Here is a 25,413-nt window from a genome sequence, read left to right as displayed (position 1 = left end):
ATATATTACTTTTGCCTGTCTGAAAAGCTGCAGAAATTCATGTTCACTTCAGCATCACCACTCATTTCCACACCATTACAAACGCTTCTCAGAACAAAAGCTGTGCAAGGCAGCGCTCAGCGACACGCAGCCCCTAAGCACTGCCACCTGCAAGGCCCAGCTCTGCCAGCCAGGTCCGTGCCTCAGGCACCAAGCATCTCTGAAATGGGGGAAACTGTTCTCCAGAGACACAGGGGGTGTAGGAGGGCTGCTGCTAGGGGGGCTGCCCCAGGGCCGAGCCCAGCACCAAGCTGGTGCTGCACACCAGGCACCCTCCAGGCTCTGCCGGTGCTGACTTCCCAGGGGACATCTCAGGGAGCAACAGCTCGGAGAGAGGTTACCATCATGGTCCTGGTGAGTCCCTCAGGGTGCAAGAGGGAGCAAAGATCTCGGTCACTGCTTTCTCCTACTTTCACTGTTCAACAAAAATCCTTGCTGCCACCCTCTCCTGCCACTGCTTTTTCTCTTTTTCAAGCTCAGTTTTCTTGGTGATGCTCCTTTTATCCTAATGCACTGTCATTCTAAAATTTCTCCTCCAGATTTGCACAGACAGGTACCTATTGATTGCAGCTGACAGGCTGCAGGACAGCTGTAAGAACTGGTAACAGCATGACGATATAGTGGAAATACAGTTCTAAGGGGGCACGGTAAACTCCCCTGCTGACAGTTGTAACATTGGGTAGGAATAAGCTGAAGGCAGCCTTCACCTGCATTCAGACCCATCTCTGATCATGCTCTTGCAGATTGCTTTGCAGCCATTGTGCTTCAATTCCTTTCCCCAGGCAGCATCTGTGCACACAGCTCTGGGCTTACACTCATTCCTGTAATTTGCTGGGCCAACGAAATTATAACCACTGCAAATAGTCCACATGGTGATTACATACTACAAAGCAGTGCACGTTAAGCTGTACATTATTTAATTCAGAACCAAAGACTACATTACACATGAAAGACACTCAGGCAATTACCAGTGGTAGTCTACTTTTACAGTGTACCTCAGGTTAATTTGACGTTAACTTTTATGTTTTGAGAAAAATAACAAACAAGACAGCATTTTTGCTTCCACGTGCAAATCCTAAAGGCTTTTTGACTTGTGTATCTCTCATATTTGCAGCATGAGTGGGAGCATAAAGGAAAGGCACCTGGAACACTGGCCCTGGCACAGAGCACAGTAGCAGTGGTCCCCCCACTAAGTACTGCAGGCTGATTATGCCCATTACTGAGCATGATGGCAGCACTAACAGAGGGCTTTTCATTTCAGCCTTCCTGCAAACATCCACCTGCTGCCATGTAAATGAGTAACTCAGCTTTGCAGTTACCTACGACAGCCTGGGAAGGAGTTGGTGACTTTGTGTAGGTGAGTAGTCCCGCAGATAAACATCTGAAAAGCTTATCAAATCTGGAAGAGCTGCAGACAGAAGGTACTGCTATAAGAAAATACAACAGGAAGCATCAGCTGCTCCTTATGCATATCTCACAAAAGAAATTCATCAAAAAGAAGCTCTTTATGAAAGATGATGTTCTGTACTCATAATGGCACTATTGTTAATAACTACTGTTATTGTTATAGTTTCCTAAACCATTAGGCTATCTAAATGCATGGATACCTACATTTCACTCCCTGTGCCCATGCGCGTGCACTTCCAATCCTTTCCTGTATTTACCATCTCAAACCATTCACAGAGTTATCAACACCAGCCTGAACATGGCTCTGGGCAACCTGCTACAGGTGTTCCTGCTGAGCAAGGGCTGGACAAGATGACCTCAGCCATTCTGTGATCTAGCTCAAACCACTACAGAGTTTTCCTCAGATAGTTTACTTTGCATGGGCAAAAGAAGTGGGAGCACCCCTCAGGCTTATTGCCTCAGCTCAGCACAGGGCAATTGCATCTTATACCTCTGTCCCCACTTCTAGAAGGGGAACGGATGCACATCACATCAGATCCTGCTTCAGGTTTAACTACAAGGGTCACCCACACCCTCCTCCGCACAAACAGAAAGAGACAAACACAGGGTGCTTCTCTCATGATATTTTTAAAGAGTTCAGAAACCATTAAGTGTTACACTTTGCTAAACTGGGACTGAAATGAAAAGGGGAATGCCACCCCCATCCCATTGTCTGCCCCGAGCAGTAATGCTGAGACCCATCCTGCCCCTCCTGCTCTCTTCAAGCCGAGATGACTCCTTGGTGACCATCTGTGCATTAGGGACGAGTAGAAAGGAGATGCTGTAGGGTGCTCAGAGAGAAGGCTTGCTGCCAATGCAAACATTTGCTCACAGGCTGCAGGCAGCTCGCAGTCACCAGAACTGTGAAACATCTCCTCCTCCACACACACCAGCTGGCAGAACCAACTTCTGATATGAGGCAGTTGTGAAGTCACTGATAAACTGTTGTCACAGCTCCCCCCTCCAACAGAAAGCTTTGTCCTGTCTTGTCCAACCAGAAGAGCTGCTCAGTGAGGCTCCTTCCATGGCCTGGGAAGAGAGCTGGAGAACAGACCTCCACCAGGATCCCATCAACCAAACCTCAGCACCACACTGTAGAAACCCTGACAGCCTGCTGGTTAAGGAACACACAGGATCTGGAGATCCCGCTCCAGCCTCCATGCTTCCCTGCTTCAGAGCCAGCACTGAAACCCAGATGAAGAACTGAAGAAAGGGTGACTTCCTCCTTTCTGTTTTAAGATGAATACATTTAAAACAACTCATTTTTCTCTCAGTGTAAGTGGATAACTTTTTTTTTTTTGACAAAGTGTGGGGGGAAAACAAAAGTTTCTGTGCAGTTCTTACTCCTGATGACAGAGCTAAGATTTGCTCAGGAGTGGGAAGCCTGTAGCAGCAGCAGTTGAACTGGGGCTGACAACGAGCAGAGTGCCTATGTTCAGAGCATTCAACAGCCCTCCAGCTCCTCACCAGGTTTAAGGAACTATAATGAAACAAAATTAATGAACTTTCGCCCCATTTGCCAAAGGAAAGAGCAGCTGGACCCAATATGAATCAAGCATGATTAAGAACGTTATAACCACCACTCTAAATAAAAGAGTGATATAGCCAAACAGCCCACAGCAGTTCCTTGTCATTAGAGCCACTCAGCTAGCTCTGCTTTAATTGCCGCTGAAAGACACCCAGAAAGGATTTTTCTCCCTTTTCCAATTTCAGACCAGGGACAGAAGTACGTAAGCACGGATGCACAAGTGGATTCAGAGCAGGCAGACAGGCAGGCACACAGAGCAGCTCGGTGCTCCCACGCAGGGCAGCGTGACCGTGGGAGGACAGGCATTGCCTGGCAGCAGACACAGGGCCCAGGGCCCACCAGGGCTGTGCCACCCCACACGCCAGCAGCGCTCGCATGGCCTCAGACCCCAGGGCCCTCACCTCTTGGGTGAGTGGGGGCACCGCAGCCGCAGCCCCTCTCCTAGGGCTGTCACAGCAGCACACTGCTGACACTCTGTGGGGGGAGCACTCCCACGCTTCTGCCCCAAGCACAAACTCCAGGTCACACCACATGGCAGCAGCTGAACTGAGAGAACTTCAGTTAAATGTATATGAGAGCAAACCATATCACAGAACACCACAGCAGCCTCGCTCCTGCTGCAAAGGAGTTGCACAGATGCTGGGGTGCAGCACCTCACCAGCAGAACTGTGACACAGGGAAGTCACCAGATGCTCTGCAGAACAGGGAAGCCTTATTACTCAGCACAAGACACAGGACACACTGCCCAGGGTGCTGTGAGCACAAGGATGCATCAGCAAGGCTGATGGTGATGCATAGCTGTTGTCATGCTCCCCGGTGCAGCTCTCAGAGACTGTGACATGCTTTGTCCTGAATTTACAGCTGTCCAGTTACTCATCAAAAAACAGCAATCCAACTCTAGATTAACATTTTGTCTTCTGCATTCTTACTTGATTCATCAGAAAAAAACCCACACTCAAAACCACAGATCCACAGATTAAATTAATCTGGAGGGGAAAAATAAAGGCTGATAGTTCGGCTGTGAGACGATGCCCAACTCAGCTCTGGCAATGGAGCAAGACTGGATTTGGTCCAAGATTTTGTGCTGAAAGAGACCAAATTTGTTCTGGAGAGAAGAAAATGAGGGAATTCTTTCCTCTTTCTTATGGATGAGAAGTATTCCCGTTGTTTGCCTTCATTCATTTGAAAAGGTCCCCCTCCTTGGCTCCTAGAAGCCTAGTGTACAATAGAAGTGATGCCCTAAAGTCTTTGCTGCAGACAATGCTCCAATGCTTGGAGCCTCTGCTCCAAGCACACAGCCAGAGTTCCTAGTGGCTGTTATAGCCCCGCGTTCTTTTTAGACATGAGTTTGAATCCATCATCCAGAATAGACCTCCGGTTGCGTCTTAGCTTCCTTTGCCTCCTGAGGTAGATGACGACTCCCAAGAGGAAGGCAGCAATCAGGAGGAGGACCAATCCTGAAACGGCTAGAATAATGACTGCAGCTTCTACTTGCCCTAGAGGCAACTTAGCTCCAAAAATCCTGACCTTCTGGGACTCATCCTTATCCTCAGGTTGTGTCCCTGAGAGAAAAAACAATAGTGCTGATGAGTGTGGGAAATACAGCTGAAAGGTTCTGAGAAATATGGAAAAAGAGCAAAAAAAAATGACCCAACACAATCAAAGCAGACCCAGTCACCATCATCAACCCAAAAGACCCACACCACTCAGGTCAGAAATTTGAGAATAAATGGTTCCTTCCCTAATCCACTCCATCCCCCAACCTCAGCAGTTCTCACAGCTATTCGTACGCCGAAGTAGAGCAGGGTATGAGGCCACTAAACTTTTTGACCTAACAAGGTCGAACAAGCCCAAGCATCTTATTTTTATCATCAGAGCACAGATATTTATGAAGCAGATAAACTAACTTACCTGGAACCTCCCTGCTACCCATTAATAGCCAGGCATTGAGCTAACACTGCTCTGTCTGGCTGATGAGGCTGTATATGCTGTTTGTGCTCCTCCCCTCTCCCCTCATTCTAGCACAAGTCTAAATCTCTGTACTGACAGGAGACCTCTAATCCTTTGCCTCACAGACACTACTTAGCAGCACACGCCATACATTACCTTCATTGTAGTTTAGAACTTCAGGCACTGGCTCTGAAAGGAAACAAAAAGTGGGTGACGAAGTGTTGGACTGAACAAATTGAGTCCAGAAGAGACCTGACACTTCTGGAAAGGATCAGATCCAGATTTCCAGGACTTGTACATTTTCTAGTCTCCTGTCAGTGGTTTCCCTCTGCATCACACCAAGACAGTATTTTTGCATTACCTGCTTCAAGAGCACCACGCTACCTTCCTGCCACAGAACCAAAACAGCGACCATAGAGGGTAACAGCAAAAATACAGGCTGCTCTGAAGAACATTAACTCCACTGCAGCCAGACCCAGTAACAGCGTCACTCATCTTTAAGCACCTCCCACTGTTTCCTGGTGGGATGCGAAGCCATAGGACATGCATTTAGATCACTAGTAATATTCTTATTGAGAACAATTGCTAGCTGATATCTCAACTTTGCTTCCCAAACTCAAGCTAAAATAAAACTCATAATAATACCCTAGGCAAAGTGAACTCCAGAAACCAATTTGTTATTGCCTCCAGCTGCAGGTATTACTATATTCAAAGGGAATGTCTTAATAACAATTATCTGCTCAATTAACTAGCTGCTTATGGTATGAAAGAGTTGCAAATGTGATGCAAATAGGATTTAGCAGCATTAATAGAAAACGCTGTTACATGTTTGATGGTAATAAGTAGTGATTATTTCTTACCTTGTCTGGGCAAGACCTGGAAGAGTATCTCCATGCCAGCATGAATATGATCAGTCACATGGCAGTGAAGCAGCCACGTCCCAGGGTTCCCAGCCAACATCTCCACCATTTCAAAGGTCCCAGGGAAAAGATCCACAACATCTGCTCTGTAGCTTTTGCCTCTCTGTGAAAGAGAAGGGAGACTGTTGACATGTAGTGCTCCGTGCATCTCTTGAAAAACATCTCTAGAATTCTGTCAGCTTCACTGGAGACCACTTCAGTGCTACTACAGTTTATAAAAGCTCTACAGAACATTCCAAAGAACAGATCCAAGGCTGTAACCGAGAAAGCAAATACAATATAGTAATGCCTAAGCCAAAGCAGCTTTAGCTGGACATATCAGCTAAAAAGAGGCTCAGCCTGTCAAGTCTGGGCATGAAAAACCACATTCCTCTCCTAGTTGTGTGATGTTCCTGTGAAACCATTCAAGAAGTTCAAGTCAGAGTCATGCAAATGCAACATATCAGTGATCAGGTCATTCTATTATCAGCAGGATCTTCTTACCTTGTATATGAAGGTCTCAGCATGAAAATGGACCGTGTGGACATCAATCTCCTGTCCCATTCCCAGCAGGTACCAGTTTACCCACTCCCCTTCAAACATGGTCAGCCCAGGCAAGTTTGCATACAGCCTCCCATTGATTGCTGGGCAGTGAATAACATACGGAGAAAAGTAGAAAAGGCTATTACTGAAATGGTAAAGATGCTGAATCGCCTCAGAGGAAGAAAACACAGAACAAGTTAGATGCTTCAAAGCTCATCTAGGAACCAGTGCATTGGCATTTCACACCTTCCATACAACAGACTCCGAAAGTTTGGCAGTCTCTCTACAGATGAACTACTTATTCCATTCACTTTGTTAACAGATACAGAAGATGTGACTTACATCTACAGCCATTCTGTAATCCATCCCAAATCTAAAAAATTACTTGCTGAAATCCCAGAGTTTGGCTCAAAACAAGGAAGTATACACGAATACATACAACTCAAACATTTACTTGCTGAATGATAACAGGTAATTTCTGCCAGCAGGAACTCTGTTATTCTGTATGTCTTATGCTGCCTGCACACATTATGTGCTGATCATTTGAAAGAAAAATCACTACATGGGACTTCATTTCATAATTAGCACGGCAAGAAGGAATACTGCTTTGACTACAAATGCAGAAAAGGAACCAAAACAGTGAGTGAGCTGAATGAAGTACACAGGGCAACTTCCATGCTCAAATGACAGTGGAGTAAAAAAGACTGAAAGAGACCTGATCTGAAAACAGGAACACCCATATTGTACTCCTAGATCTGCCACGGGCACTTTCTGCAGCCCAGAGCAAGCTAGTGGAACAACACAGTAAAGCTGAATGCTATAACACTGGGCTGACAATTATAACTTAACAGACATTAATATTTGGAGATCCTTTATATTACCTATATAAAATAAGTAGGTAACAATTGCACACAACACTACTCAGCTGTTCTCGTCTCTGCAAGTGCCTAGGGGCTCATTTTGCTGAAAATACATTAGGTAGAGAGACATAGTAAGGAGGGAATCATAAGTAACACATGAATTTAGAGGAAATTCATTAATTCTGCTATGATGGGGATAGTTTTTTTGTAATCAGCTAAGAGAATCAGTCTGTGCATTGCTGTCACACAGCCTGGTCAATTAATTTGAAATTTAACATATTGTAATGGCCCCAAGATGAAGATGTCAGGCTGATTTCATTCTATTCAATTCACATTTAGTATTTCCTATCCAGAGTCACTCAGACACATTACATATTAACCTCTCTGGCCCAAATCTTGCTATTCCTGAGAGTGACAGTCATAATGATTAGCCTTCATTGGAGTTCAAAGATCTGTGGTGTACGTCCTACAATACTGAGAACACAGGGTTTGTTTGTGCCGCTGTTGAACGAAAAGGGTGAGGGAATTCACCGGAAGTCAGGCTCTTGTTTTCTGGGCCTTTCTGACTGCTTACAGAGGTCAGAGAGTCAATACCAACTCCACACAGAGCGACAGCTGGGTGCCTAGGAGCCAAGCCAGCATTACCATGCATTTTGTTGCTTTCCACAAACTTCTCATCCAGCAGGTCAATATCCTTGTGATTTCCATTACTGTAACGTTGCACATTCTCCTCTAAGTACCAGGAGAGATTTTCATCAAAAACCAGGAACAGCAGAGCAAACTCCCTCTTTACATCCTTCCTGATCCCATCAACTTGCAGTGTCCCTTTCCGGCAGACCTTCAGGGCTCCTATCAGACCGCTGTACATATCCTAATCCAAAGGAAGGAAAGAAAATCTGAGCTCTTTGCCCTTCAGCAACTGCTCCCTGCATCACACCCCACTTAAACTGCGCCACTGTGAATGTACTCTCATTGGTAAAAATCAAGCTGAGCAGAAGGACAGAGACTACACATGCTCTTATGAATGCAAATCAAGAAGTCAAATGTGGATGGTATCAACATATTCTCCACTCTAAGGCCACAAAAACATCGAGAACTTGAAAGGAAAAGCCCATTATCTCCAGGTTGAATGTGACACTTTACTGGAGTATCATTCAGGTTGTTTCCCTGTGGAATCAGTGCTATGACAGCTGATAGCAGCAAAGCTCAGAATTTCCCTACTTCATCCATCTGGCCTAAATTTGGACAATTTCCACCTTTCTGAATTAAACTTCTCACCAACAGAAGCAAGAACTCACTGGGAGATATCATCACATCCTGCAAATAACTGAAGGAGGTTAGTTTCAGTGTGACATGGAATTCTTTTATGTAGGTTTGCATTAGGAAAATAATGACAAATACCAGGACAAATTTAGAGGACCCCCTCTCCCAAGAGAATGCTAGATATGCCAACTAGGTGGTTTTCCTACCTTTCACCTGGGCCAATTCCTAAAATGTAATCATGTTGCATTGCTTTCCTAGATGGGATGAAAACTGGTCTAACCGTGCTTTTCTAGTTCTAGCTTCTTGTATTTTACCTTTACTGGGTCTACCGCGGAGTAGTAGATCCAAGGGACACAAGCTGAATCATTTGGCCCTGGACCAGACCTCTCAGGAATTTCCCACTGGTACGTCACTATATCACCTGTAGGTGAGAGAAGCACCATTAGCACCAGTGATAAACGGAGTCACCAACTTTCTGAGCAGCAGTAAAGTAGAACAAAAACAAGAGACTGCCTTGTCTCAGAAGTACAACTCTGATTCTGTTGGATGCTGTATCACTCACAGGTGCTGAAAGGAAGGACAGAAGCCCCCCTCTCACAAACGAAGCAGAGGGGTGACAAGAGATGCACACTAACCGGAATTGGCACAACACACTTACCTGCCATGCTTGAGACTAGACCAGACCAAAGGAATTCTGCCCCTGTTCAGCACCAATGGTGTTTGAAATGATCTTTCACCTCTTTGAAGTTTATGATACTCAAATTCCTTTTTAAGATTACTACTTTGCTTATTAGCAACACATTTCAGAAGGATGGGGCCCAACTGAAAGCCTGTTTGTTGCAGAGACAGCCTTCTCTGATGAACATACTTCTTGAAGGGGACCAAAAATTACATAAATGGGCATCTGGATCACAAATGAAATTGGCCATCTCAGTCACATCCCGGAAAGCAGCTGTGCACATTACAAGAAGGACAAGTCATGGAGAAGCAGGCCTCCCCATCACAGGCCATCAGACTGGGGCTGCCAGGCCAGCTACTGAGCTGAGAACAGTGATCAGCCTTCTTCTTGCAGATAGACCATGCTCAGTGCTGGGGACAAGGCTATACAGAAAACATGTGCTGCATTTATCCCAAGTCAGAGCAGAAATACGAAAACTCCCCTGGGATGCCCACATAAATGACAGTCACAAAAAACACAGCGATCCTGAAACATCAGTTACTGTTCTGTTCTTTCAATTCTGCCTATTTAAAGAAACAATCTAGCTGTAGGCTAAAATTAGCTTCCTAACTTTGTACAGGAACAAGGCTGGAGAACACTGTGACTTACCAGGACTTGCTACTTGTGGCTGTCCTGTCTGCCTTTCCAGCACCCCGTGGGCATGAATGGAGTAAGGTCGTGTAGCGTTGTTCTTGAATACAACATTGAGAATCTCTCCCACTTCTGCCCACAGAAAAGGACCTGAAAATTGTAGTAATGGACTTTAAGACTAGCAAGAACTATCACAACTCCCAAGATTATTTCCCCTTTTCTCATCATCCTCTTCTCCCCAGAGATATTCCTTTATAATATATATGATGCACCACTTAGTCTTCACTACCAGAGCTCTTCCACCAGAAGAGAGAATTGGATGACAGTCGCAATTCAATGAAATGTGAATTTCACAATGAGGGAAATGAGGGCTGTTACATGTTTTAACTGTGCCCCATACAACTAGGCCTTAATTTCTAAATATTGCTATATTAAATTTCACAACCTCTTTATCATCCCATGCTATTGGTTTCAAAAACACCTGGTAATACTCAATATGGCCTGACAGTGTCACAAATCAGAGCTGCAGTCTATTTCAAATGGCACAAACTGCCTCAACTTTTCTGCCCTGCCACCACTTACATTCCTGGGTCCATAAAAGCGGTGTCTCCACAGGCTTCCATCAACATTGCAGTGTGCTTCTCCATTTCCCAAAGCCTGTGTGCTTTTATCCCCCCTCCAAAAATCATCCATACCTACAGATCTTCACCTACATCACTTGGACCAATCTACAGAAAACAGATTGTTCCACAGAGAAATGCAGATGTGAAAAATACTTTGCTTCAGGCATGGAAGAAAACTGGCAGCAAACGCAGGAATGAGAACCCAGCTCTCTGCTAACAAGCTGTACTCAGGACCCTCTTTACTGCTTTCTCCAAAGCTGGCAGATCTGAACAGAGAAACTCTGGATTTCTCCTTGCTTGCATATACAGCAGACACCCGAGTATGCAGGAGGCCTTCAGATTACAGTCCTTAGCCACTGAGGCACCAGAGACCAAGCACCACCTGTGTGAATGGAAGATTTTCCCCGCACATTTCCTTACCTAGTATCCCCAAGTGTTCATCACCATTTATCCTGGCCTTAGGGGTCTGGAAAGTCCCATCTGTGTACTCTCTGTAAACAGCTTTCTTGTACCTGGAGCCAATCAGTCCATCCTTATTGCTCAAAAATATATCGGCGTAGCTGAGAAATGAGAACAAGTGCTGCGTTACTCAGACACTCACTAGGCACAGGCAGCCAGCCCATGGTACAGGGCTCAGCACCTGACAGGTTTCCCAGAGACCTGCTCCAGCTGCAGAGGCTGGCACAGGGACACTCGGGGCTATGGCTCCCACCAGCCCCTGCAGCGCTGGGTACATACCATAGCATATGCACCATGTCACACATGGCCAAGATACCAAGATAGATTTTACTGAGGTCTACTGAAAAACCTTGTCCAGGGCTTCCCCGGCGCAGGGCTGTACCTCTCTGCAGAGTGGTTGTGCCGCTCCCTCTCCCAGCTCCGGTCTGGTGCGTAGTCCCACTCCACCTCCTCTGCCACCACGTAGTACGTGCGCACCGCTCTGTATGCAAGAGCAGGAGCCAGATCCCTCCTGTTGCACTTGGAAACGGAGTAGTGTTCCCTCATTCCTGCCTGGTAATGATTGCTTGTCTGGCAGTAGATCTCAAAAATCCCTGCAGGAGGCAGCACAAACAAGGAAATCAGCTACTTTAAAGATCCCAGGAAGTAGTGCTTCCCACGCAGTTTGTGACATGGCTGACAGTGGCATGCATGTGGTGCATATCTGAGTGTTTGTTTAGGGAGCTTGGTTGCCATAGGCTGAGATTAGAAGGGGCTGATAGAGAAACCAATCAGGAATGACAAAGTCCCACACAACAACTACCTCAGGAGGCTGTCTTACACGCAAGCAGCTTATTCAATGTGAAGAAACCAAGGAGGTGACAACTATGTTACCACTGCTGCTTAAGCAAGAAATCTAGCCTGCAAAAGCTGAAAGGGAGGAGACAAGCAGCAGCTGAAGCCATCACAGTGTGATGGAGAGGTGGCACTGTGTGCCTAATTCCCAAACTGGGAAGACAGAGGTCTGTCATTATTGTGAACCTCTGCAAACCATGACAACTCTCTGCAACTTCATTCTGAATGGTATGGCTGCATGTTTCTATGGATCACAAGGCAGTGTCCATCAGGCCTATTATTACACATACTAAATAGGAAGCGACTGCTTAGAGAATCAGTTTGGGACAACGGGACAAGATCCTGTATTTCCCATTCTTCTCCAGAATCAGATGCAAAGACAAGAGCTTTGGGCTTGTAAATAGGGCCAAACAGGATCTAAAGCACAATTCAGCCTGTAATACATAAGAGTTTGTGCTGTGCTAATGAATCAGCCATAGTAACAACTGTTACAACTGGAGACTTCTCCTGATGCTGAGTTAGATGTGCAGACACTTACCCTTGTTATCAGGTTGCATAAAGGCAGTAGCAAATGTATGGGGGAATAGGTTGGTTGAATCTTTCCGCATCCCATTCATCTGCAGGGTGTTTCCCTGAAACACAGCCCCATGTACGTCTGCTTCACTGCCCAATCCCAGAAGGTGCCAGGATACATTGTCTCCTTCACATATATCCAGCCCAGGCAAGTTACCAAACATAAATCCATTGATAGCTGCAAAGGAGAAAACAATTCACTCTCTGGTAGATATCAGCCAGTAGGCTTGTTTCGTGCATCTACCTGGATAGAGTGAGCGTACCAGGGGAAGTGTCTTCATTGTAATTCACCCCTGAACACACTCAGGACAGACTTCCCAGGACAAAGGTGCTTCTTGTCCCCCATCCCACCCACTCTTTGGCCTTGCTTAATTTCAGCCCAGAACAACACACAGCCACTCCAGCTTCCCAGCTCAGACTCTGGGTGAGCACTGAGCCATGTTTGGCAGGTTCACTCCTGTTGCCCACAGAACAGCACCAGGCCATACCATGCATCCTGTTCGATTCCTCAAAGCCATCATCCTTTTTCACAGAAGTCTCTTCCATCCTCAAATAGTACTTTATGTTTGCACTTAAATACCAGCTGAGGTTCTCATCAAACACACTGAAGAGAAGGTAAAATTCTTTGTCGATACCTTTCTAAGATACAATCACAACGATGGCTGTTAATTTTTAAAATGCACCCATTAACTGCCCTTACAGATCAAACTGTTTTGTTTGGCTCTAATGTTCCCCCTTCTCTTGTAACTTGGCACACTGGGGGCCAGGGCTCTGTCCTTAGCTGATTCTGAGTGTTTCAGTTCTGTTCCATGAGAGGCACCACTTACGGGTTTGCCCTGGTATGCCACACGAGTAAAGAGACCAAAATCAGGTGAGGAACACGAGAACATTGCCTCCTTCCCCCAACATGCTTACATTTATGTGTAGGTTTCACTACTTGTTCAAATCAGACCTGAGACAAGACCCTGGTCGATGGGGCAAGCTTATAACCATGTCCCACCCCTCCTTTCTCCTACCACAGGCCTTAGTTTGGGAATTTTGTATTGCCCTAAAGCCTTAAAAATGTTAATTCTCCTAAGATCACCCACAGGACAATGTGCTTCTCCACTAACAGAACATTGCCAGTACTGTCCAGATGCTCACTTTGGTATCTATTTCCTTAGCTGTACCCAGGAAAACATCCTGGAGACAGGGCTAAGCATTTTGCAGTCTGTGGCACATAGGTGCATGAGGAATGCCCATGTACCTTTCCCAGTTAACCATTAAAGGGTTGCCTATCATAGCGGAGCCAGAATTGCTGCCCCGGATGGTTTTTCCCCCCATCATACATTTCCAGACAAGTCCATCTGTTCTGATTATTCCCTCTCAATACTGAAAAGGTTTTATCATTACCACAGCTCCTTCACACATTGGACTTCATACAGTCACAATCCTCTCTGCTCAGCCAGCTCACTGGTATAGAAATGTGAATCTTCCAAACTACTCAGAACTCTCAGTTTAGCTACATCATGCCACCAGTGAAAGCAGACTCCCCTAGCGAGGCTTAGCAGCAGCTGTGTTCAGATCTTTCAGCCACCCCCTGATCTAAACTGCTGGATAGGCAGGATGACACTAAGCTGTTTTTCTGCTGCCTACCGTTTCTCACAACACAAGTTTGTTAATGTCTCTCACTTCCCAAAGTTAGTTTACTGCCTTCCCCAGACTTACTGCATTGAGTAGAGTTATCCCTGACTGAAATACCAAGTGAAAGTTCTGGTCATCTTCCAGATTTCACTTATCTTTCATCACAATCAGAGACTGACACGTATTTTCAATAGATTGTTGTAGTAAGCTCTGCATTAAAGTGAGCTGAATTTGCAGAGCAAGTGAGGCTCACCAAAACCTCAAAGCATCAAAATCATTCGAGCACACCATGCAGATTTTCACCTGCATGTGAAGATGACTCTCTAGTGTTTCTGAGGCTGCAATAAGTATACCTTGTTCACTGAAAAAAGCATTTTCAGCAGTCCAGTACAACTCTCAAGGACCAAAGTTACCTCTGAAGTCACATGCAAGGTACATTCAGATTTGTCTGAGATTTAAAACAAAGCCCAGAAACTATTTCAAGAGCAGCCCTTGGATGTCCAGAATGCTGGCCTTTACCACCAGACCTGCAGCACCTAAAGTGCATTGATAACCTGCCTCCTGACTTTGATTAGACTCTCCTGGACTCATACTATCACGTGTTTATTTTCCATCACATTCCCCAGTGTTTGGGGGATGTTTCCTTCCCCTACAAGGATACAAAGAATCTGGTAAGAGCATGGCAGCAAAAATCCTTTTTACCTGTTTGTTGTTGTCATCTAAAGTGCCTGGCTTGCAGATGACCAGAGGGCCTACCAAGCCTGAACTGGTGTCTCTGACGGGATCCACAGCAGAGCTGTACATCCAGGTCAGGCAGGGAGGGTCACTGGATGTCGGCCCAGCATGCTTTGGTACAGTCCAAGTGTATGTAAAGTTGTGCAGAGGCAAAACAGACACCCCATTCTGGGACAGACCTTCAAAAACAGAGACAGACAAGGTTACTCTCAAGGTCCCTGTACAAACCCAGTCATCTTCTCACCAGTTACATGTTCATGCATGTCGCTAGACATCCAAGGTATGATGTAAAGTGTTCAGAAAGCACACAGCTGCTCTCACAAACCCCTTCCTGGTATCAAGGCAGAGATGGGCATGCTGACAGCAGATAAGTAGATACCACTGCATCTAGGACAAGTGCTGGAAGTACATGGCTACCTAAGCTGGAACGCAGTGGGCACACTCCTCTGCTCACTATGCTTCTGTTTGAGAACACCTGAGGTTTAGTTTTACCATTTCTCAGGTGAAGACGGTACCTCTGGAACCATGCTACCTCAGGCACCCTCCCTGGGCACAAGCTCAACAGAAAGACTCCTTCACTTCTTCCTCAGACAGGCCCAGTACCCAGCTCCTGAGCCCATCCAGTCCTTCCTGGCTGCAGGAACTTCCAACACAGAGGAGGCACGGGCTGCAGAGCTCCACCACCATGAAGAGTATTGAATTAATGAAAATAAACAAGCCACAAACCATCATGGTACCACATCCCTTCCCATGCCTTCCCATAGGACACTCCATGAGGCTGGATGCTGAATGGCCAGGAGGCTTTGTTAGCAAACATCACCAGAATGGTATCACCAACTTCAGCTTTTATTACAGGACCTACATGAACAGTAGAGAAAGCATGTCAACAATGGAGCAAATCCCAGGACAACTGGTGAACCAAGCAAGGCAGGGCCACCTTCCATCCAAGGCAGATGGGAGCAGATTAGGAGCGGAGGTGGATGCGAGATCAGTTTGAATGAGTTTGTGCAGTTCCCCCTCTGGATGTTGCTTATCTGACTATGATTTCCTTGGATTCTTTCCTGTTTATTTTAGTAGAAAATATCCACAATTCCTATGAAGTCACAGGCAAGATTACCCTCAGTAACTTGTCTCCCCGTAGGAATGTGGCTGTTAATGGTAATAACAACCGTTGCTCTCTTCCCACAGATTTGTGTTTTATTCCATGTGCTCTTTCCTCCTGTGGCCTCTCCCAGTATTGCTACCACTAATTTCTGGTGTCATTAGTCTCCAGTGATGCAGGAAATTAGACCACACATATATATGCCCCTACCACGCACATCACAGCCTTCACTTAACTCATTTGCCTTTACAGACTCCTGATATTCTTGTTTTTCTTCACCACTGATACCCAGCTATCACAGACATCACTCAAGTGGAAGCTTTCTGCGAGCAGCGGATTTGTACCTCACCTTGAGGATACTCACCAGAACCATAGGCTTGCTCTGGTTACAGACATTATACTGTCAAATACTATAATGCATTTCCCAGTCCCTACTACTGACCTCTGAAGAGTGCTCTGGCAGAAAGGCAATTCCCTGTGCTCTACCATCAGATATCCTTGGCCCATCTGCCTCACTCTTAAGTAAAACTACAGTAAAACACCTCACTATACTACGAAACAAGGGCACTCCTTACATCAGCCCATCATTCTTACTGGCACTGAAAGAGGGTTTGTGTTGCTGGATGATTCCTACCAAGTATCCCAAGGTGTTTCTCTTCTTCAGACTGCTGCTTCTCCTCACGGAAGCTCTCATCAGTATATTCCACATACTTCACCTTCCAATAAACTCCCCCAATTCGGTAGAGGCTACGCTTGAAAAACTGCTCAGCAGGACTAAACACAAAAAGCAGATATCAGGTCATTTTTATGAAGAAAATCAGTCCTTTTCTCCTGTTTCCTTCCCACAAGGACCCTAAGCATGCCCTCTCAACACATCCCTCTGGCAAAGCCAGTCGCATCTCCAGGTTTAGCAGCTTTCCAGAGAAGGGCAGCATCTCTGTGAAGCATTTCCACCCTCCAGGCTCATCTGCCAGCTGTGATGATACAAGATCCTCTCCCAGCTGAGACTGCCAGGTTCAGAGGCACAACATCTCTCTACAAGATAAGCAAATGAGGGCAACAGAATAAATGGGAAGACAGGACACAGCACAGGGGACAGCTGCAATCATAACAAAATGTTTACAGTTGTTCTGTATTTTTATTTCTTCTGTCACCATCCTCAGCAATACACAGTTGTAACCTGCCTTGCAGGAAAGGCAGTTTGGTTACAGGGACCAGTCACAGCTTTCAGTTCTAAGGTCTGCAAGAGTCACTGCAAGGCTTTGGGTAAATCATTAACCACTCTGCACTTCTACTTCTCTCAGCAGCTTCCTGGGGAAGGGAATGAAGAGAGAGGCATGCCTTTGTTTCAGTTTGCCAAAGTCTGAAAGGGAAACTACTCAACCAACCACTATCAAAACCACCTGACACATGGGATGGAAGGATGTCATGGAGGTCACTACATTTGATTTCTGAGAAATCGCTTGCGGCAGCAAGGGTACACTGAAGCATATCTGCAGGCTAGCTCTGCCACCCTGTGCCTGTTGCAAGATGTGTGTGTTTGTTTAAGAGCTCATCAGCTCTCTACATTTCTTGCTAGGTCAGACATGACAAACAGCAGTGAAGCCCAGAGACAAAAGCAGCAGCTCACATTCCACATAAACAGGGACTCTTGGAGCTTCTAGGTAAGGCTATGAAACACAACAGCACACTTCCATGTGAAGTCCCCTGAGATACCTAGTACTGCATTCAGTACAGCCCAGTTATAGCAGCTGACATTTCTAGATGGGCCACTCCATGTGAATTGCAGGCACGTAGCTTGCTAAGAAACAAGTCCCACATTATCTTTACCCAGCCTCCCCGAGGCAGACTAGAGACCCCCAGCCACAGCTGCAAGGCCATCAGCTTACCTGCCCGCCTCACTCAGCTGTTTCCCGCTGCTTCGGTCACGTCCTGAAGGTCCATAGTCCCACTGCACCTCCTTTGCAGCTATGTAGTACTTCCGAGTTCTCCCCTGCAGGGCGCGCTCCGGAGCTTGCCGAGAACAGGGCCGGACTTCATAGATCGCCCCCATCCCAGCTGCTCAAGACAGCGTGCAAGACAGACGGGCTTAACGTTTAAACCTCTCAGCCACGGAACAAAGCACCCTCCTACCAGAAACTGGACATTCTCTGCTGTCCCAGAAGGCACGTGGCTGGGAGAAGGTGATTAGGTTGTTCCCACAGAAAGAAGCTTCTTTCTGCTGGTGAGCAGAGCTCCTTACATTTAAATACTGGATGCTTCGTAAGTATGGACAGACAGCAAACAGTCTTCTTCTAATGTATCACACCAGGGGTTCTTAAAGTAACTAGCATTTTTAGGCCACCATCTCATCTTAACTTCCTGCTGTGTCAGATTTATCATTCACCAGCAATCGATGTAGAATATCACACCATCCCCAGTAAGTTTGACCTACGTATTAATAGCCAATCAACCCTACTTTATACAAGACAAGGAATTAGCCATTTAACTACGGTCATTTCTAGCAGGAATGCTGCCCAAGGCATTGTCCCCTATCACACTGTACATCACAAGACCACACTGGAAGAGAAAAGGGAAGCCACAGAGTGCAGAACAGATTCCAGCCTCCATCTTACCTTGTATGTGATCATTGAGCTGACAGCTCAGTAGCCATCTCCCGGGGTTACCGGGGATCATGTCCGCTGTAACAAAAGTGGCTGGGAAGAGGCTGGCCACATCTGTCCTATGGCCTCGAATGCTGAGTGTTTCTCCATGGAAGTAGGCTGTATGAATATCAACTTCATTGCCCATGCCAAAGAGATGCCATGCAACATGATCCCCAGCACACATTGTCAGTGCAGGGAGATTCCCAAACACATAACCATTGATAGCTGAAAAAGGCAAGCAAGTTAAATCAGAGGTTAGAAAAAGGACCATCAGAGCTTCTGCCTGCAAGTCACAGCACAGACATGTTCGAAGGAGGAACCTAGCCAGAACCAACCTTCCTCTTCTTGTTCTGGAGAGCTTAGCTCCACAACTCATTTCATAACGCAAACCATTTTTCAGAATCTCCAAACAACTAATAAATTTATCAGAGCACTGACACATCTTGAGCATCTAGGCAAAGTCAGCAGCTTTACAAAAGTGACACTGACCATGCATTTTGTTGCTCTCTTGGAATTCTTCATCTTCTTTGTCTACAGATCCCGGATCTGTGCAGAATGATGCAATGTTCTCATCCAAGTACCAGCTTAGGTTCTCATCCACCACGCTGAACATCAGGAAGAAATCAACATCCACATCCTGGCGCCTTTGAGAAGTGCCTGTCAGTATCCCTAGGGTGAAAGAAAAGAATAAATACCCATTTGTGCAGAAAAGCAGACATCAATTTTAAAGGTTTAAAGCACCAACAGAAGAACAGCAACTTATCATACAAATTAGAGATAGATGCTTTCTCCACCATTCCAGCACACTGCAGAGTTCCAGTGATCTCATGAATTTCTAATTAACCCTGCTAGCTCAGTTCTACACAGCCCTAGCTCTGCGTGGCTGAACTGCAACTCTTTCAGAGTTTTGATTTGCTGAAATCAAACAGTATCTCTATTTTTAAAAAATACAAACTAGGTCTCATGCAAGATTCCTTCTCTTAACATGGATTCAAATAGCCCTCTCAATCAACAAACCTACAAACTCATCTACCTGGCCACAACAGGATAAAGGAAATGTACTGATTGGAACCCAGCTACAACACAGGTGCTGTCATCTCCAGTCATGCTGCATTTTCCCTACAAAGTTGGGAGCTGCCCACAGGAGCATCCTTTCATCCTGCCCTTAAGTCATCACAAAATCTTCACAACCATTAAACTGCAGCCCTCAGCTGCTTTGCCTTCTTCTTACCTTCCTTGCATGTAAGCAATGGCCCAATTAACCCAGATGCAATGTCCTTTGGTGCATCAATGTGAGAGTGATAAATCCAGGTCAGGCAGTTCGGATCATCAGCTGTTGGGCTGTGATCTTCAGGGACAGTCCAAGTGTAGGTGTAACTCCCTCCTGGGAAGACAGCATCATCCTTCTTCTGATCCTGGGGGGACATATCGGGATACAGGGATCCTAGAACAATTGAGCAATCAACTCAAGAAGAGCAGAGATATTCATACACGTAGCTTTATAATGAGCCTCTCACACTCAGATAGCTGCATATAAGAAGTTGGAGAGCATCTTTCAAAGCAAGACTTGGCATTCCAGGGTTGAAATAGCATTTAAACATCACTCTCTCAAAAGGAAACCAAGGCACAGACCCATTGTAAGGCAGCTTGCCCAACAAACTGGTCAGCATAGTCAGAAAGGTTGTTCCCATTCTGCCTACCACTGCTTTGCCTTCAACAATGCCATATGCCACAGTCAGCCTCCCTACAAGTCCCTAGGGTTGCGTGAAATAGCAGCTCCTTGGCCTCATACTTCATTCTTACGAACACTTCAAATAATATAACTCTTCTCCCATGCTGCTCTCCCACAAGTAAGTTTTAGAGGTTCTATGAAAAAAATCAAGAAATCTGGACTGTGTACCATAATGCCCAGGTCAGAAGACTGCTCCCAGATCCAAGAAGCTAAGTCAAGTCACAACGCTGGATTAGTACAGACCAAAGTGCAGCTGCTTTCCAGCAACACAGCTTTGGGCTAACCAAGTCTCAGGTTTCGTTACAGACATTTCTACTCAGTGCATACTCCTCAGTTCCCAATCAGAAAAATCCATCTCCTTTATGGACATGGTTCATTTACCTTCAGAGTCCTTCTCGTAGAAGACACCATGAGGATGGATCGTATATGGCCGACTAGCAAAGTTTTTCAAGTGTACTTTAATGGTATCTCCCACTTCCGCTCGGATGATGGGCCCAAGGAACCCCAGCCATGCCGGTTTGGGAATCTCAGTGGTGTAGGTAGAGTCTGTGTATTGCTTATAGACAGATTTCTTGTATGTACCTCCTATCCTGTCCTTGCCAGGCTGGAGGAACACTGAGGCCTTTCTGTTAAATTCAGAGAAGAGGAAGGCACAGTGAGTCATGATACAAAACAGTATGTAACACTGGAGAAAGCTGTGTGTCACTGCTGCTTTCAGGTAAGCCCCAAAGCTTTCAGCATCACAGGAACCTCCCATTCTCTACTCTAATACGTCCACAGCCAGCAGCAAACCTCCACTTCCCAGCTCTGACTGCTGTGAGGGGAACACAGCCCATGCACAAAACATGCAGCACAGCCAACAGCTCTGCCTGCTTCTGAGTACACAAAATTCAGCAGAGGACACCGGCCAGCTAACAGCTCCGTGAGCCACAGGCACACGTAGGTGCCAAACTCCTGCAGATACACAGCCATGGCCTTGTCCTGAATTCCTCATGGAAGGACTCAGAGCGCAGCCCTAGCTATGCAAACAGGGAGGTGGGAAGGATGGCACTTCTCTGGCAGTCACATGGGGAAGACCAAAGCCCTTCCGTCTCCTGCTTCAGCCTTCAATGGTGTTTTGGAAACTCATCTCAATGCCTCTGTAGGGTTTGCTGCTGGCTCACAAGGTTAAAAATAATATCTCACAGGTCTCAAGCCGAGACCTGGAGCCTGAAAGGTGCTTTCCTACATAGATTGCCAGTTACTTGCAGAATGACAGACAAGTATGGCAGGTATACACCCAGCACATTACAGCTTCCAGAGGTGCTAAAGTTCAAGACATGAGTATATTTGCTCTTTATGACTATTTCTTAGTAGATAAAGAGATGAGTCATGGCCCAGATATGAACGAGACAGGCATAGACGAGAGCTCAGGTTACTTTCCCCCACCCCCTTCAAACTGCAGCAATGTTCATTGTTCTGAAACAGGGGCAAAGCCAATGCACACCTCCAGAAGATGAACAGCAGAGGCCAGAAGAGTAAACACTCCTTTCTCATTCAAAACTGTGAAGGGCTGGGGCTATGCAATCTAAAGCTCATGTTAGTGAAGTCATCCCGTGGCTAGCATCAAAGTATATGGGTAATTCATACTTTTCTGCAACCTGTCTTTCTCCACATAGCCCATCTCTTCACAAATAGTAGAATTACTCTACCATTTTACCATGCCTGCCATTCTCCTATCAATTTTCTTATTGCTAGCAGTTTCACTTCTGCAATCATCGCACACAGGAGCACCATTAGCTAACTGTTGGCAGTGACAGTTTTAAAAGAGTTTAATAGCTTCTCATTTCATTTTCTTCTCTTCATGTACTCCAAGAGAAAGTAAACCAAAAATACTGCATTTGTTATCACTGTAGGAATCGGTGAAAACACCTGTATCACCTTGATTTAGCCTGAACCTTCGGGAGCTTCTCCTGCAAACAAATTGAGTCTATTTGGCATCTCCACAGAAAGGGGACCCACACTGAACTGACAGCCCTTGTTTTTCCTCTGACCTCCTCCAATTCCTGCTGTGTTTCTGAAAGATGTAGAAACCCCTGGGTGCTATTTATTATGGTGTGTAATGCTAAATGATTGGGCACATCAACAAATAGTTTGTCATAGAAAAAGGGCTAAAACAAATGCCTTTAGAAGTCTGTGAAAAGCTACAAAAAAAACAAAAAAGTTTGTTATTCTGAAAACTGGGAACAAACTGTTTTTGTAGTGACTCAAGGGAATTACTGCATTTTCCAGATTTAATTCCCCTCACAAAAACAGAACTTTTTCCAAACAACCCCAAGGTTTCACTAAGCAAGTTCCATCACCTCTAAGGCTTGAAATGTCATTTACACAAAAACAAGCCAGCCCCACCAAGTCATTTACATCAAGGTGAAAAGTCGTCATGCTTCAGGATACCTGCATCACCAGCTGGAACTAGGAAAAGCCAAACCTCAGAGCATTACACAAGCTGTTCTATTATAGTGTTTGCACTTCCCTCTAGCACAACTGGCATTGGTGACTGGATGCTCCATTAAATTGACCATTCGTTTCCCCACTGGTACAGTTTCTATGTTCCTATGATAAAAGAAGTTAACCATTAAGCTCATAAAGACCAAACAGCTGATCATGTCTCTTGCTTGCTTAGATGACCCAGAATACTTGCACAAAATCACACAGAAAACGTTCAGCTAGCACAAGACTCGGTTCTTACAGAACTGAACATACAGGCTATGTGCGATGCTTTGGTTGCTGAACACATTCATTCCTGTTGGGGCATAGTTCCAGTCCACCTCACGGATCCCCAGGTAATAGATTCGGGTGATGCCTCCAGCAAACACGGGCAATGGTGAATGGATGCAAAGCAGCACCAACCAGAACAACTGCATCATGGTCCAAGCCAAATGCTCTGGTGGAGGATACATCTGTGGGGGGGGAAAGAAAAACAAAGGAAATAGAAGCAGAACCTGACCACATAACTTTATCCTTAATAAGTTGGTTTAATGGTACAGGACTTCAAACCAACATCATTTGAGAGGGTGTGAAGTCAGGTAGAAGTTCTGCAGGGATCATTATCTGAATACCCATTAGGTCTGAGAAATAAAAGAAATCATCCACATAACACACAAGGTGGACAGAGATTCGCCTTGACAACCAGCATGCAACCCCACACCACGCTTCTCTCCTAACAGTTTAATTCCCTTTGTCAGTAGCTCTTCCAAATATTTTGTTTAACAGTGTTGAGAAAACGCTGCTATAATTGCCAATCCTTCACTCAGAGGGAGATGAGGTGAACAGAACTGTTTGAAGCAGAGGAACCCACAGCGCTCATGCTGCGTGACCTAAATCAGAGGGGCCCTGAGCTGAACCCACCACAGGCACCAGAAGTGACTTTTCTCCACCAACACCAATGTCCCAAATAATCATAAAGGACAACATAAAAGGCAAAGGAAAACAGTCCTGAGCAAGTAAGTACTGTCAGCTACTGCCACAATCCCTCTCTGCTCTACTAAGCCACCCAAGAAACACGATTTAGTCACCATGAAGCATTTTAAATTCTAACTTCTTTCAAGGTTGCCCTTAAAGAATGCTTCCCTACCACTCAGGGAGTATGTCTGGAGCAGCGGCACAAGGCGGTTCTCTTTGACTGGTTCCAGTAATACTTTCTCCATGATCTACATCATGAAGCAAGGAGCTCGCTCATAAACCCTGCCATCAGCGCCAAGCTCAGTGCGAGGCACCAGGAACACTCGGGGATCCAAAGCAAATAGCAGGAATTATTTGAAATCATTCACAATATTCTACCTTGTTAAAGAACCACCTATATGAAGGAGAAACTGATGGAGCATGAGAGGGCAGAATTACACAAAGGATACAAAAAAAAGTAAGGAATAAAGCGGATGAGAAACTAAATACAAACCCACGTGAAAGTGCTTCAGAAAGATCTCATCCAGAGATATAACAGCGTTGGATGCAGCCTATAAAGAAACCATCACCGAAAATACACATCCAGCTCTTGAGATACATGAAAGCAACTTCAAAAAAGTTCGAAGAGAAACAGAAAATGCAAGTATAAGAAAAATGCAATGAAAGAGCAACGTCCTCAGTTTTCTTAAACTTCAAGAAGGGGATGGTGGCAAAATGCCACGCAAACACAAATGGGTTTTGTTTGCAATACAGAGATGGCTCTCATCACTCACCCGCCCGCCTCGGGGAGCACCAACACGACGCAGAACCCCGGCCCCGCACAGCCCCGCGGCTCTGCCCCAGCCATCCAGCTCTGCCTGCCGGAGTTCCTTTCTTGTTGAAATAAGACGCGAGTTTTGTGCTCGAGTCATCCCTGAACCTCGATATTTTGATAGCAGAGTTCTAATCCCAAGACTTCATATTCGTAATTAATTAGTAAAACAGGAATTTAAACGAATAGTCTCAGTTTATCGTCTCGCTAATCAACCGCCGCTCATCAGACGAAGTTATCTGAGTGAACGCGGGGCTCACCCCGGCTTCACAGTAGAGACAAACACAAAGAGCAACGGGAAGGGGAGGGGAAGCACGCACGGGGCCGCGCGCATCGTCCCTTACCGTGCGGAGCGGGGCCGGCGCGGTCCTGCGGAGGGGCGGCCGTCAGCGGAGGAACATCTCCGTCCGTGCCGGCAGCGCAAAGGGAGCGGCCCAGGAAGCCGCGGTCCCCGCGCTCCGGGAGCAAAGTCTGCCCGGGAGAGGGGCGACGCCCGCCGCGTGCAGGTAGGGGCCGGGCCCGGCCCGAGAGCAGCGCGCACCTGGGGCGGGGCCCGGGGTTCCCCTCCACCCTGCGGGTCCGTCCGCCCGGCGCCGCCTCCCGGCACTGACTGTGCAGAAGGGCACTCGCGCGTTTCTGAGGAGGGACAGAGGCGCCCGCGGCGCTTCCCAGGCCCCGCCGAGGTGTGCGGCACAACCACGGCCCAGCGGCCGCAGCTCGACACGCGCCCACCACCACCGGCCGCACCTGTCCCGCACCTGTCCCAGAGCCGCCCCGCCCACACCCAATCACGGACCCACACCTGCCCGCCGCAGGTAGGGCTGGAGCTCGGCGGAACCTGCCTGGGGATGCGACTTCGCCCGCAGCTTCCCTCCCGCGGGACGCGCCAAACCCACCACAGCCGCCGCGCGGTCCCTTTAAAGGCGCGCGGTGAGGTCACGGGACCGCGCGCCGCGCTCCCCTGGGAGCAAAACAAGAGGCACGCGCCGGCAGGGGGC

The 25,413-nt window shown here is 46.5% G+C and overlaps 1 protein-coding gene across 4 annotated transcripts; it reads right to left on the bottom strand.

Moving 5' to 3' along the window:
• HEPH (hephaestin) lies at positions 450-25,389 on the bottom strand. 4 transcript variants are annotated; one of them, XM_021405868.1, is made up of 21 exons: positions 25,258-25,389; positions 22,906-23,102; positions 20,545-20,789; positions 19,663-19,875; positions 18,921-19,100; positions 18,402-18,656; positions 17,676-17,844; positions 16,421-16,560; positions 15,411-15,542; positions 14,652-14,863; positions 12,815-12,965; positions 12,292-12,504; positions 11,302-11,512; positions 10,881-11,020; positions 9,856-9,987; positions 8,843-8,949; positions 7,911-8,136; positions 6,367-6,506; positions 5,824-5,986; positions 5,120-5,152; positions 450-4,575 (listed from the first exon to the last, which is right to left on the bottom strand). In XM_021405868.1, exons 2-21 carry the CDS (start codon positions 23,100-23,102, stop codon positions 4,331-4,333), a joined length of 3,504 nt encoding a protein of 1,167 aa, XP_021261543.1. In that variant the 5' UTR covers positions 25,258-25,389; the 3' UTR covers positions 450-4,330. The 4 variants fall into 4 exon arrangements, with proteins under 4 accessions (XP_021261543.1, XP_021261545.1, XP_021261544.1 ...); XM_021405870.1 differs by having other exon boundaries at positions 25,218-25,382; XM_021405869.1 differs by lacking the exon at positions 25,258-25,389 and adding an exon at positions 24,760-25,147.

Source organism: Numida meleagris, chromosome 8, assembly GCF_002078875.1.
Source record: "Numida meleagris isolate 19003 breed g44 Domestic line chromosome 8, NumMel1.0, whole genome shotgun sequence".
NCBI classification, from domain to species: domain Eukaryota; kingdom Metazoa; phylum Chordata; class Aves; order Galliformes; family Numididae; genus Numida; species Numida meleagris.
This window is presented reverse-complemented; position numbering and strand designations above follow the sequence as displayed.